The sequence below is a fragment of the Mizuhopecten yessoensis genome, unplaced genomic scaffold, assembly GCF_002113885.1.
Source record: "Mizuhopecten yessoensis strain PY_sf001 unplaced genomic scaffold, ASM211388v2 scaffold6129, whole genome shotgun sequence".
Classification (NCBI taxonomy): Eukaryota; Metazoa; Mollusca; class Bivalvia; order Pectinida; family Pectinidae; genus Mizuhopecten; species Mizuhopecten yessoensis.
In genome coordinates, this window is record NW_018406394.1 from 157,135 (window position 1) to 172,444 (window position 15,310).

A 15,310-nucleotide genomic window follows, 5' to 3' on the forward strand; every position below is an offset into this window, starting at 1 on the left:
TGTCGAATTTGTATCTGATATGACCTTGGCGTTACAATACAGTCAGAGAAGAAATTGAATAATAGAACAACTTTTCCATACATGTAGGTAAGAATATGTACACAATGGGAGTTCTTGACACCATCGATCACATTGAGTCGACACTTTGTGATACCAGATGGTACATGTACTGGGCTTGATGTTGGCTACTGGTATCCTGATGATTCTAATATAAACGTTACCAATGTCCTCTTTCCTTGCTCCAATCCAAACTTTACCAATGGTTTTTCACAAGCCTTCCAATCCAATTGTGACACTTGTCTTCTAAGCTCAATATTGCTCATATTTAAAGACATTAGAAATCAACAAGGTTAGGAAAGAAAAAAAAAGTTGTCAAAATATAATATGTGCAAACATATTTTATTGCAAACAATAAAAAATTATAATATTCTCACATGATAACACACAATAGTACAGATATCTGTCTGTAGATTTAACAGCATGTTCACCTACAACTTGTAGAGATTAAAGATTGTATCACAATTAAGGTATATATTAGTATAAAAATAGAAAAAGATTTAATCAATATAAAAATGATCTCATTATTGTAATCACACAAAACATCACATACATTCTTAAATACAATGTACTCTGTTTTGTTTGATGCTGAAGAATAAAAAATCAACAAAACATTATTTTAAACTTTGATTATGACAAGAATTTGATTAAATTCTCAAAGATTAAATTTCAAAATTCACATACTGTGATTATATGAAAATGAGTATTACAACAGAACGTTTTCTCCTACTATCAACATTTACCAGACAAAGATTGCACACAGTACCAGGATTTCATTTGTTATGACGTTTTAAAATTTCAGACAGGGTCCTATCTATAGTAACAAAATGGCAGATAAAAGCTGCGTAATAGTAAGTATAACTGGAATGTTCATTGTATACAACATCAATGCACTTCAAATTCTCATCAATTTGAGAAGGAAAGGTGACTGTGAGATTAAATAGTTCAATTAAAAAGGTACAAGTATTTTGTAATAAAATTAAATTACAATAGAAAAAAATAAACACATAGTAATTTTATAAATTCTCAGTAATAAATCTTCATAATGTTTAACCCTTTCACCCCGAGGTTACTTTAGTAGACTCTACCATACATTTATCGGGATGATTCCACATGGTCCACAGTGGTTAAAGGGTTAAAGCGTTTTTTTCTAGAGATGATGTGTTTGTTTTATTTTTAAAACAACTACTGCATACCTCACATCTATTTTAGTGCTGTAGAAACATTCAAAAGACATTCAAACTTAATTCGTTGCAGTAATTCCCTTCAATTGGGATCTAAATTTCTTCTTTGCATGTCTATGGTATGTTCAAGGTAAAACAGATAAAAACTATATGCACTCAATGGTTTTGTCTCGTTGATATGTAAAGGAGATATATTTGTATATGTACAACATTAACGACACAAGTCTACTATATATATATAGCTAGTTGCCTCCCTTTGAACCATTCTCCTCCACATTATGCCAAAGAAAACATTATGCATTTATGTGACGTAAATAGTTGTTTTTTGCATAATATTTTTTTATGCAATATCACTTGTGAACTGGGACATTGACTGTTTAGTATACATGACTGATGTACACCTGTGCAGGCTATATACAGTGTTCTCCCCAGGCTGTTTTTGCAACATGGCACCATGCTACCATAATTTCTTGCCATGCTGCTATCCTAGATCTTCTCTGCTATATATTCATAGTAAATCTAAAGTTACCATGCTGCTTTGATTTTACATAGAGTGCTGCTTTAACAAAAATATAGAAATACCATGCTTCTTTCAAAACATTCTGGGGAGAACACTGAGTCTATACACTATACAACATGAAATGTGAGCTTTATATGGTTACTTAACATCAAGTCTACAACTACATTATTATTGCATATTGATGAGAGCTTCTAAAGTTCGTCTCTCTTTGGTGAATCAAACTCCCGGACAGGCTTCACCATCTTCACATTGTCCCCAAAGTGGATGTCAAAGTCATCAGTGTCATCATTGTAGATAACCTTTCCCTTCTGTAACACATAGCAATACATACATATACATGTAGGTCTTCAGCAACAGGTAAGAATCTTGCAGTAGAAGAAATAGTAATGCTGTATAACTGCTTTTTGTTTTCTATCGAAGAATTTTGTCACTTGGCCATTAACCTTTATCCCTTTGGCGCCTCTAGGGTCCGGAGTGACTTAAACTTTAATTTAATATTTTATATCTATATTATATGACTGAAAACATGAAATTACTCAGTATCAATTGTTTCGTCTGTGAACCATTCACATTGACATGAATAGCCATCAACTAGAAGCAGACGAGAGGAAAATTTAGACAATATGGTGGTACTACCCTCCTAGTGTTATAGTTGAATAGAAGCTATGTATATCATTCTTTGTCATGTCAGTGGCAGAGCCAGAGACCTATCTGGGGGTATTTCCAAATTTCCAGGTGGGGGATGTTTCCATGCGGTGAAAAATTGAGGAAAATGGTGGAAATACATGACTTTTAAAAAAAACTCTGGATCTGCCACTGCATGTATTTGGTGTAATGAACTGTAACGATCTTATGTTTGTGCCCTACAAAGGACATATTTTCTAGACAAAGAAACAAATTACAGTTTATTTTGCCAACATTGTCGGTTATTTTACTCCTTTGAATACATGTACAAACTATATACAGTGTAGAAAAGTAATTTTGATAGCTGGGACACCCTGACAAAAATGTATATATAAAAACGTAACTCTGATAGGACACCCTGACAAATGATTTGTGTGACGTTAAATACTCACTTTAGGATCCTCCTCCCCTTCTTCCTCTCCTCCTCCACAGGCAAATGTCTCCTTGTTACAAACTATGTGAGCGATATGCAGGTAGGAATGTCCCTTACGACTCTTTTTACTATAGTAATCCCTTAACAGTGGTACCAGGTCATCCTGGTGGTTTTCTATAAAAGATTTAGTTATGAAAAACATAGTTAAATAATATATCATCACAGCTGTGCACACTCAGAATAGAAAATCCTTGTATCATTAATAGTACACATGTATCTTTAAATGAATTATTAGTCTGCACCTGGGATCACAGATTTTTAACATCTGTATATTTTATGTACATACATGTTTATGTATGAGAAATGTTTTAATCGTAATTGCTTTATAATTGCTTTTTAAATAAAAAAAACATTATTAATATTTTTTTATTACAATGCATGAACATAATATAATAACACAGATAATAAAACAATTGACAATAATAGATTACTTGATTACATTACTATTTATTTATAATTATAATTTAATACCCTAAATTTTTTTAATTGACTACTCTATTTATTATTCCCTGATATTGTACAATGTGTACATGTTTGAAATTATTGTAAAAGAACACTTTTTATTTATTTCATTCTGCAATATGCAACAAAAAACAACATAAAGTACAACTATGAAAAATTATTTTCAATGACATAGCTAGTTATTTAAAAATATTTGGCAAACTGAACAATGTAAACACATACATATGTAGATAGCAAACACCTGGAAGGGAGCAGTGGCAGTGTTCTTCTGGACAACTCTTATATTATACAGGAGAAATATAGCCTGAAACTAAAGTGTCTCGTACAAACTTGTAAGTACTTACGCACTAAGTGTTCACAAGCTTTGACAAGCTTTTTAACGCTGTACTCGTAACTTAGAAAGCGTTCCTCATCACACACCTGTCCCAGCAAGTCACTAACTCTCTTCTCCATTTTCTCTGAGGTATGATACTGTAATGCCCTTCCTAGTTCTGTAAGTACCAGATAAATTACATAAAACAGTGACTTCTACAGAGCCCTCGTGGACTATCTTTTTACACAGAGACTAAACCTACAATTTCAATACTGCACTATAATGTTACATTTTACTTAGACATTATCAAACTCATCAAATTATTTCCTAACAATATTTCAAGAACTTACTACTGTATCAGAAAGTCAGAATCATTTGATTTGGATGACAATTTGTTTTATAAACAGCTCAGATGATACCAGTGATAACAAGAGTACCGCGGGGCGGAACAATATACGCCCGTCGAATGCCATATAGTGCTATATACTTTCTTACATTGAAATAAGATCTGCATCATTCAAAGAGTGGTTTACTGATAAAAATGTAGGAGAAAATCTCCGGATAAAAAAATCAAATACTGAAATGAACAAAGGGCAATAACTTTTGCAAAAATCGTCATATCAAAATTCTTTTCAAGGAAACACAACAACATATCTTTGGTGGGGGGAAATTATAAATGTCCCAATCTCAGAAAAGGGAAGAAAAGAGAAATTCTAAATATTGTTTGGATGTCAGAAAGTAGTATACATGTAGAACTGACATGACAATTCTAATTTATAAGTTCTATATAAGGGCAAAAATCTATCTTTTTCTGAGTTTAAAATTTTGGGCAACACCCAAAATTAATTCTTGGGTCCCCCCCTGCACTCTCTAATATAAACCATATATAATCATTTGTTAAAATAAAATTTGGTATCTACCTACCTTCATGTTACAGGAAACACATTTTTTTTTTTGTCTGGCCTTATAGTTAAATCTGTATAAAACTCATTCAATCCCAGTCTGGTCACAACCAACCTGAATGTGATCTTATAATTACAATAATACATGAAACTGTTTTATACTGGACAACAAGTAACTATTTATTTGTAATGTATACAGTAAGTTAAAGGTAAGATCAGGAGAGCTATAATAGTTCTATAATACCGATTATTTTCTATGTTGGCTACAAATAATACATGTCAGAACTTGAAGCCTGACACACTATAGGGGTGTTACATGTTTGGTGATGTGGTCATTGTAAAGACCATTTTTAATGTTTGACCATTTTCAATTTACCTTTTACAGTGGCTTTGCAACCAGCACAGTACATTTCTGAAAGAGAAAGAAAATATAATAGACATAATGTGTATATATGCATTAAGTAATGCAGAGTTTAAAAAAACACACAGACAAGACAGTTTAGTAAGATACAAAAATTATACTCAGAGACATCATTTTTTTGTCATGTTTTTCACATTTTCACATTTACCATATATAGCCTTATAAGTATACAGACCTATATTATCAAATATATGCGCTTCCATTGATTTTCTTGTCGTTAAATTTATACATTTTTTCACTTTTTGTTGAATACTATGATAAATACACCAGTCAGAAACTAAGTACCAGTGCCATGCACCGTGTCTCACCACACAAACACATATATAGGATGTGTTTATACTTTGCCTATTAGCATACAACTGTGGTAGTATTAAAAGTATATCATAATATAGGTTTGTGTGTCTTTGCATGTGGCACATGTTGTGTACCCATATATATATGCACACACATCATGTGAATTTGGTTTTGAAGTTTCCCAAGTATTTCAAGGCAGATAACGTCTCATATGAAAGTCTAAGGCCCTACCAGAGGTAAGAGCATAAAGGGGGTTGTTTCGCCCCAAATCCTTGTTTCGCGCTAGGTTGTTTCGCCATAAAACAAAATATTTAGGGCAAAACATTGTTTGGTATTTTCTTTAAATTTTAGTAGTTTTAAGTCACAAAACTTCTTAGTTTTCAGTTAAAATCAATTTTATAAAAAGAAATGTTTGTGATGTGTTTAAGCGCACTGACACACAGTTGCATATTTTTCACCAATGTAGAAAGTTATCAATAAGTTTAGTTGATATATTTAAATACTTATTATTATATTAGCGTATAAATTAAAATAATGATAAGAGCGAAACAAACCGTTACCATAAAGGGAGTGTGAATTTGCTCTCACAAATAAATTTTCAGAATGCCAATAGTGTGTACAAACATATCAGTGTAAATCATAATCCCCATCACCGCCGAGGTCTGGCATTTTAATATTCGAATTAAGAAATATGTGAAAACGTAGTGTAAGTTTAGCTTTAAAGCTGAATGTCAGCATTTGAGTATTTAGTTAATTCTGACCTGCAACCATTCTGTCGAATGTAATTGAACTAAGTTACATGTAATTATATGGAATCAAAAAAGATAGGCAGACGTGCCCATACACTGTATCTGTATTTTATCGTTGCTTTATATTATCTGTTTATTATATAAAGTGATGACATCTAGAAAAGAGAAATAAAATAAGAGAAAATACATTTTGACAATGATATCCATTAGGTGCTTTCGACAATGAAGTGTAGTACATGCGTAGCGGTTGTTTACATTTTTCCATGATCAGCTGATCATACAGTACCGTACCTTCAGATAAATCCTCAGGCAACGGATCGTGTGCCTTTGCAAAGCATACAGCTACGAATATCACCAGAATCTTGTACATATTCTCCATGCTAACGCTGACTTATCTGCTTGTAATCTGTGGTGATGAAGAAATACTTTTAACACAAGGCAATGCTAGCTACTGTAACCAGTCCAGGAGAGACACGTAGCGTCAAGTTACCGGAAGTGTTGTTATACAAATTGTCATTTTCGGCGTCCGAGTCAGAAAGATGTTTTGTCTAATATTGGCGGGAAATACAAAACGTACAGCTTAGATTCGGGTAATGAATAACCTAAGGGGTATAATCATGATAATACAATACTTTCCTATTGCTCAAACCTGATTCGCTAATATTTTTCATTTTTTTTAACCTTATGTTGAGTTTTTTTGGTAATGATTATCCTAAAAGGATCCTAATGCATATCATTTCGATTAAATTCAAGTTTTGAGGTTTATATTATGTTTAAGCACGGACTAAGATAGCAAGTTACCGTAACACGTGTAGTCATTATGATACGAATTAAAGTATGGTCCATACTACATTGCAAAGGGATACCTGTATATGTCTTTTCCATTGAATTATATAATGTAGCAGCGGCTTTCAATACAAAATTGAACCTCTGTTTTTTTAAATATTAACACTTACTCTTAACCTATTATCAGGTGGTTACCCTAGGTAGCACCTATTTCATATTATTAACTTAAACGGGGACGTAAGCCGATTTAATTATGTATACAAATGTAACAGGAGAGGAAAAATGCACGGCCAGACCGGGGTTTGAACCCGGGACCCTCCGAACTTTAGACGGACACTCTACCGGTTTCTTTTACGTGTACGTGTTACCTTAGACTGGCTACCAGCCCCTAAGTTTTTATGAAGAATTTCTCAACGCCATTTTACTACTAGCTTATCTCCCCCTAGTTTGGAACTTAGGAGACATCGAATTGATCAAAATTATAAGTTTTTTTTTTTTTAATAATTCAATATTCTAGAGACGGGGGCCAGTCTAGTGTTACACATGAAGCTCACGCAAGAACGTTCGCTATTAAAAGTTTTGAATAACTTGACTACTCTGCAATCTGTCATGAAAATTGATGGGACTACCATCAGAAGTATACAGGTCTCCAACAACATATAAAACCTGCTTCACTCTGCATTCCAGGACAGGGTCAGACAATGATAGATAAAGAGAGATCACATAGCCTCTCGATCCGGTGCATGGATTGGGATTTCCATGGAGTCCGGACGCCCTTATTTTTTTGTGACACAGGCACCAATTTCTTTTTAGGGAAACATCAGGGGGAAAAAAGTGTCCCATCCTCAGAAACAACATTTACTTTGCCCCAAACGAGAGATTGAACTACTAAAATGTAACTTAGAACATTTTTTCACATCTTCAGAAACACATAGATTTCAAGTTCCCATCTCCACTCCGAGCTAATATTCCAAACTGGTAAAATGAAGCCTCACTTCGCTTGGCGGTACACAACGCATCACTTTCATCTTTATCGTGGTTTCCAGAAGTAGCTACTAATTCATATATAGCTGATTTTTCATAAACTAATAGCAACGAGAAAACAATGCCCAAGTAACAAGGATAAAGTACGAGTTGTACATTGAATTTACGCCTTTTCTAGAATGTTTCTGAACGCAACAGTGGTCTACAGGACGTATTTGCTTTATTAAGTCACTTATAAACGACATGACTCCAAACTTCTAAACATACTACATACATTAAAGTTAAAAAAAAGAAAAAGAAATAAATATAAATAAATAAATGATAATTAGTCAAGCTCTACTGCAAGTTTGATCATTTTATGTATTACACCGGAAAGAACGTACAAGGGGAAAAAACATCTCAATAAATCCCATTATCTCATTGCAACGTTTGTTTAAAAACATCAACTATCGTGGTTCAAATCTAATCCATATAGACTGATACCACGTGATCGAGTGGTTGTCGGAGTTGATGACGTTTTTGTAAGAAGACGAGGTTGTTTGGATTTCGTCTTCAGTATTTTACACTGCACCACCTTCTCCAGTATTTGACTTCCTGCTGCCTGAGAATTCTTCCCACTCGATCGACAAGCTGCTACTACAGTCAGAGTTTTTACTGGAATTGTACGTAAGCCCTTAGTGGTAGGAACATTTGTAAACAATTTCCTATTCATTTTGTAAAATATATTGCTGAGATGGGTCAAGAACTAGGGTATCATTATCAAGCATGGCTCAGGGTTTATGGATGGTGCTTTATGAGAAAAAATAAGCCAAGTCAAGTTGCCACGAAAGGTCATCGATCAATACAAAAGGCCGACTACCTGTATAACTGGATACTGTTTCACTTGTTTCCTGTTAAATATAATTGATTTGACATCGGTACTGAGGCTGATACAGATGTTGTTTGGTTCTTTTACACTCATTTTATTAAAGAACACAGCATAGAGACAATTGCAAGGACCAAATCTACATACACTTTGTTACAAAACGCATAACACAATTACAAGCCAAGTACATTTTATTTAAAAGTCGGTACATGGTTAAACATTGGCAACACAAGACTATGATAGACTTTAACAACCGATAAATAAAACATGATAAGGATGCAAATCCATCTATGACATTGTTAATTTTAAACGAACAGTCCAAAAAGGTGGTTACAGTGCCCCAGACCCTGAGCTTTCCAAGGGTGGGGGAGAACCCTAACAACGAAACCCCGCTCAGGTTCCACCATTGCCCAATTTTGATGACTACAGTTCAGTTGTAAATTACAGATTACATAAAACATTCTGGATAAATAGACGTATCACATATTGCCTTCAACAAACTACATAGGTATAACACATATAAATAAATACATACAAAAGAACAACGATTGAATTACCAGTATAAAATACAAATACAAGGACAAAATCTACAAACGCTTTACTACAAAAAGATATAACATAATGACAAGTCAAAGGCTACATAAACAGACATATCATTTATCATATAAGCGTACCTCTTCGGCCGGCTGATAGCCAATGGCTTTTATAATGAAAATCTACGGATTTTTCCGGTGCCGAATCCGTCAAGGTCTATTAGGCCATGTACAACAGGAGAAATTTAATGCAAGCACATTAATCTCAGGGTCTCGCTGCAGCGTTCTAAATTTGAAGAAGTAACTGCAAAACAGATTTATGTGTTATGTTCAAATAATTATTGTTTATTATCAAATCGACCGCGTTGCCCACCAGATCATTAAATAGTGTTATGACAAAGCCACACTTGAAATTCTAGAATTCAATTATCTTAATATAAGTGTCAACTAGAGCATCTATGAAACCGTCACTCGCGAACTTGATGTATTCGGTACTATACCATCGTGGTAATATGTCTTCCCACATTATGTAACTTTAGAGATGCTATTAAGTTCACCTGAGGTCATCGGAACACTGCAAATTACATCTTCGTTAAAGATCCCGTCAAGGCGAGGGTGACATGTCAGCTGAACTTCAAATGGAATTAACTGTTGCCTCCACGCGTCTGATGTCACTGTCGTAACGAGGTCCGTACAAGATACTGCTGATATTGAGGAAGCTACCTAATTGTTCTGACAGCTTGATGACATGTCACGATGTCGATTTCAGCAAACCCCAAGTTATTCGAACAACCCGCGCACCTTTTTACCTAATTCAGCATGAAACCTCCCAACCCTTTCTGGACGATGAATTCACGACGTGGACCCGTGTCTGTAGGTATGACACCACTGACAGGCATCAATCATCAAGGGAGCGGGGGTAATTTCAAAAGAATAGTTTAAACAATGTCATCTTCTGGTAAATGATTGTTCCTCAATTCGTAAGAATAACTATTTATATCTGTGTGTGATCTTGTCACCTCACTATTCAAATCAGATAGCATCACATACAAAAACCCAAGATGGATGAAAGAACTAGTGAGATATAGGCCCATAGACTTCAAGCGTTTTATTTTAGATTTAACATACTGGAATATCGATACAGCTCGCGTACATGCACAAATATATCTAACTCTGAATTCATCGTCTAGCTGTGCTTTCAGCCCGTTTATTTACTTAGTTTCCACATGTACATGTCTATATGTAAAATGAATCAAATAATTCGGGAATTTGTTATTGTAGTCCATTTTCGTTAAGTCTGTGTTTATTCATAATAAGAGCAGATCTATCGTTTGCATGAAAACCTTTTCCAACGCTGCGTACGAAATCTGATTGATCTGGCTTTAATTAGTCTTCACAATAAAAGCAGCATCGATAACATTCGGTACTGAACAGAGTAAGGGCGTACCCCATGTGATTTACATTTCCATAAAAACAATTGCCATAGTGATGCTATTCGTTATCGTTGCGACAAGTATCACTACAGCAATCTGGGCCTGAGAAAGAACTGGGAATGTCAACACCATTCGAGAAAATCCTGCCCTAACAAAATGTAATAATATTCCATCCATGAATTCAATCATTCTCACGATTCCATCTTCAATATATTTCATCCTAGCCCCTGTCGTGTATTTTGTTCTTCACAAATAATTCACCGAAAAAGGTCAACTGTGTATAGGCGAACGCCTGACAAATGAAATACAGCATATTTTCTTTACATAAAACGCATAGTAAACGCAAAATTCCGAATTTTACACATCATAACACAATGTTTGACGTAAGAATTTGAACGTATATGTTATAACAACTAAAGTACTTTACAGAAGGCTATCTTACCATTAGCACACCTTCCTTAAAACAACAGTACACTTTACGTCGAAATATACTACTACCGCTGGAAAAATAATACCTTTTGTTTTGAGTTGTTTTCAACGGACAAATATATCGAATATCTGTCACTTCTGGTTCAATTCACACGTCTCTCACGACCTTGGCAAAACTTGACTTCTTATTGGGAAGTCCAACGCTGTTTCTCAGTTATTCACATTACTATAGTGAATAACACTATATAAATGTACATACAAAAATGAACAAGCATGTGAACAAGCAATGCAAATGCCACACTGACCCTTAAGTCTTTGTCAAGGCGGGACAGGAGAAAAACTCGGACTTTTTTTTTTTTAAATGATCAGTTCTGGTTCCTATTGGTTATCATTAGTACATACTCATTTCACGAGAGTAAGAACTTAGTTTCTTACATAGCATTACTAATGACATCCTCGATATCCAGGGGTTACGCTAACTTTCGCTCTCTAGACCCCTAGAGGGCGAAAGTGAGCGTAACCCCTGGATGTCGAGGATGTCATTAGTGATGCTATGTAAGAAACTAAGCTCTTACTGTCGTGAAATCGAATTCCTGCAAACTGATATTTGTTTCTTTCTGAGACATAATTTAAACGCAAATAATATGAAATTATTACACTGCGTTGGTACACATCAATCCATACAGACAATTTTATCTTTTCAAATAACAGGCATACACCATGATGCACTCTTTCGATTATGTAAATTGCTTTGAAGATTCTGTTTACAGAAGTAGAATGGAAACGAAACTTTAATTTTCTCATTTCTATGCGCTAATAAAACGTATCTAAAATGTCAGCCATGACATGAAAACTGAGGACACAATAACTTGTGACTGAAGTTGAGAGCTTTGGGTGTCATTGGTAGATTGTGACTAAAGGTACCAGCAGTGGGTGTCATTGTGTTGGTAGATCATGACTAAAGGTCCCAGCAGTGGGTTTCATTGTGTTGGTAGATCGTGACTAAAGGTGCCAGCAGTGGGTTTCATTGTGTTGGTAGATGGTGACTAAAGGTACCAGCAGTGGGTTTCATTGTGTTGGTAGATCGTGACTAAAGGTGCCAGCAGTGGGTTTCATTATTTTGGTAGATTGTGACTAAAGGTCCCAGCAGTGGGTTTCATTGTTTTGGTAGATTGTGACTAAAGGTACCAGCAGTGGGTGAAATTGTGTTGGTAGATCATGACTAAAGGTACCAGCAGTGGGTTTCATTGTGTTGGTAGATCATGACTAAAGGTACCAGCAGTGGGTTTCATTGTGTTGGTAGATCATGACTAAAGGTACCAGCAGTGGGTGTCATTGTGTTGGTAGATCATGACTAAAGGTCCCAGCAGTGGGTGTCATTGTGTTGGTAGATCGTGACAAAGGTACCAGCAGTGGGTGTCATTGTGTTGGTAGATCTTGACTAAAGGTCCCAGCAGTGGCTGTCATTGTGTTGGTAGATCGTGACTAAAGGTACCAGCAGTGGGTTTCATTGTGTTGGTAGATTGTGACTTAAGGTACCAGCAGTGGGTGTCATTGTGTTGGTAGATCGTGACTCAAGGTACCAGCAGTGGGTGTCATTGTGTTGGTAGATAGTGACTAAAGGTACCAGCAGTGGGTTTCATTGTGTTGGTAGGTTGTGACTTAAGGTACCAGCAGTGGGTGTCATTGTGTTGGGAGATTGCGACTAAAGGTTCCAGCAGTGGGTGTCATTGTGTTGGGAGATCATGACTAAAGGTACCAGCAGTGGGTGTCATTGTGTTGTTAGATCGTGACTAAAGGTACCAGCAGTGGGTGTCATTGTTTTGGGAGATTGCGACTAAAGGTTCCAGCAGTGGGTGTCATTGTGTTGGGAGATCGTGACTAAAGGTCTTAGCAGTGAATTTCAGAGATGTGATACAGTAGGTCATTTGGAAGATGCGAGCAGTGGGTTAATTGTTTTGGTAGGTCGAGACAGAAAGAGCAAAGGAACCAGTGTTTTTGAAGATCGTGACCCTAGGAGAGAGCAGGTGTTTCTGTGGTTGTGAAGGCTGTTACGTAAGCTAGGGTTTTAGTGTTTTGGTAATTGTGAATGGAGGGACTAGCGAGGAATTTTATTTGTTTAGTGAGGGGTTTTAGTGGTTCGGAATGTTTTGACTGAAATGAAGGTGCCAATGGGGGTTTCAGTGTTTGACAGGTCGTAAATCAAATGCAGTATTATTTATACAGTGTACAGTATTTATACAGTGTACAGTATTTATACAGTGTACAGTATTTATCAAGTTAACAATATAGGAAATCATTTTTGATTTTATTTTTAATTAAGCCACAAATGTGTAACATTTTCTTGTGTTAAGGATTTTAAAAGGAACATGTTGTTATGGGATTTTTTTTCGAAAGAGCTTGCGCAGTTCATCTAATAAACAATGATTGCATATTCCTGTTACTGCTACGATCGGACGTCGTAACGGTATACACGCACCCTGTTTATAACACCTCAAATGGATCCCTGTATCACAGTTCTCATGATGGTTTAGATTCTGTTTACAACTTGGATATTCAATAAAGTTAAACCCGGTGATTTGTAAATTAGATAGAGCCTTGAACACAAATAGCATTGTTAATAATAGATATAACTCTTATGGATCTTAATCTTCACAGGTGTAACAATACCCAGGTATCCTTCTGTGAAGAATAACATAACAGCCTCCAAATCTATACCGTTATATCACAACAACAAAAACATTTACACGAAAATGAACGAAAGACTCCTACAAACACCACCATATATTAGCTATGAAACTACTCGACATTCATGTATTACGATAACGACGCGGATTTACCAGTTTCACGAACATTTCCAACTTACTTACTAGCACAACTACCCTCTATGTGGTCGGTACCGCCTACCTAAATGATCACGATAAGGCGGTACCATTTCCGCGAATATTTCCACCTTACTTACTAGCACAACTACCCTCTATGTGATCGGTACCGCCTACCTAAATGATCACGACGCGGATTTACCAGTTCCACGAACATTTCCACCTTACTTACTAGCACAACTATCCTCTATGTGATCGGTAACGCCTACCTAAATGATCACGATATGGCGGTACCAGTTCCGCGAATATTTCCACCTTACTTACCAGCGCAACTACCCTCTATGTGATCGGTACCGCCTACCTAAATGATCACGACGCGGATTTACCAGTTCCACGAACATTTCCACCTTACTTACTAGCACAACTACCCTCTATGTGATCGGTACCGCCTACCTAAATGATCACGACGCGGATTTACTAGTTCCACGAACATTTCCACCTTAGTTACTAGCACAACTATCCTCTATATGATCTGTTCCGCCTACCTAAATGCTCACGACAAGGCGTTACCGCTCTCCAAGGACAAACAATCAGTGTGTTTCTACGGCAGTACGTTATCTATTTTATCATGTAAAAAAGCTCTTTCAATCAGTTATTACATTACAAACAAACCCCATCATAGATTCTGAGATAAGGTTGCACGTTTCATGATGAGGAGCTAGGAAAACTTGGTGAAATAATATGTGATGCTATGTTTATATTCCAAATATTGGCCCTCGGATACAAATAAAAACGATACTTGAAACGTTGATGTATCTTATTCGCAATAACGGTTGTGTTTGAAAGCTGGAGATTGCCCCAGAACCATGCCAGAGGGTCCACTTACTAATGGCAACCTAATGGCGACGCGCTACAAAGCAAATGACACGGACCCAGCGACAGTCAGTGATGGAGAGCTACATATCAATCCAATCGGTGCTATGTTATTTTTTGACGTATTCATATCAGTCGGTAATCTAATGGATGGATCATATATGTGAGATGTTTATACAACCTTAAATACTAGTTTTATTTGATCGTTGGAATAACAAAATTACAAATGATTGATAAAAGTTTTACTTTCAAAGGCATTTTGAAGAATGCTATTTTTGGAACAGTATTGTCATTACTCCAGACTAGTAACAATGTTTAGCACAATGGTGGTTCTTGTTTATCTTTGACAATAAATGTAATGTTAATATTTGGCGCTCTAGTTTTGTGATTGTGTACTTCAGTATACATTCGAATCGATACTCACTTGGATTGCGATAGATTGACTGTATCGGTGTACATCTGTCTGTATGTGGTTTTACGTAGAACGTTTAAATATAGCGGTGATGTACTTAAGAAACCTGCTCACATTTTACTTCTATCATTCATTAACCAAACTGATTGTCCGT

General features: G+C 35.8%; 1 protein-coding gene across 1 annotated transcript; it reads right to left on the reverse strand.

Moving 5' to 3' along the window:
- Window positions 1-380: 380 nt before the first annotated feature.
- Window positions 381-6,514, reverse strand: LOC110451519. The gene is made up of 5 exons (XM_021499587.1): window positions 6,311-6,514; window positions 4,932-4,967; window positions 3,685-3,831; window positions 2,838-2,992; window positions 381-2,069 (listed from the first exon to the last, which is right to left on the reverse strand). Exons 1-5 carry the CDS (start codon window positions 6,396-6,398, stop codon window positions 1,953-1,955), a joined length of 543 nt encoding a protein of 180 aa, XP_021355262.1. The 5' UTR covers window positions 6,399-6,514; the 3' UTR covers window positions 381-1,952.
- Window positions 6,515-15,310: the final 8,796 nt, after the last annotated feature.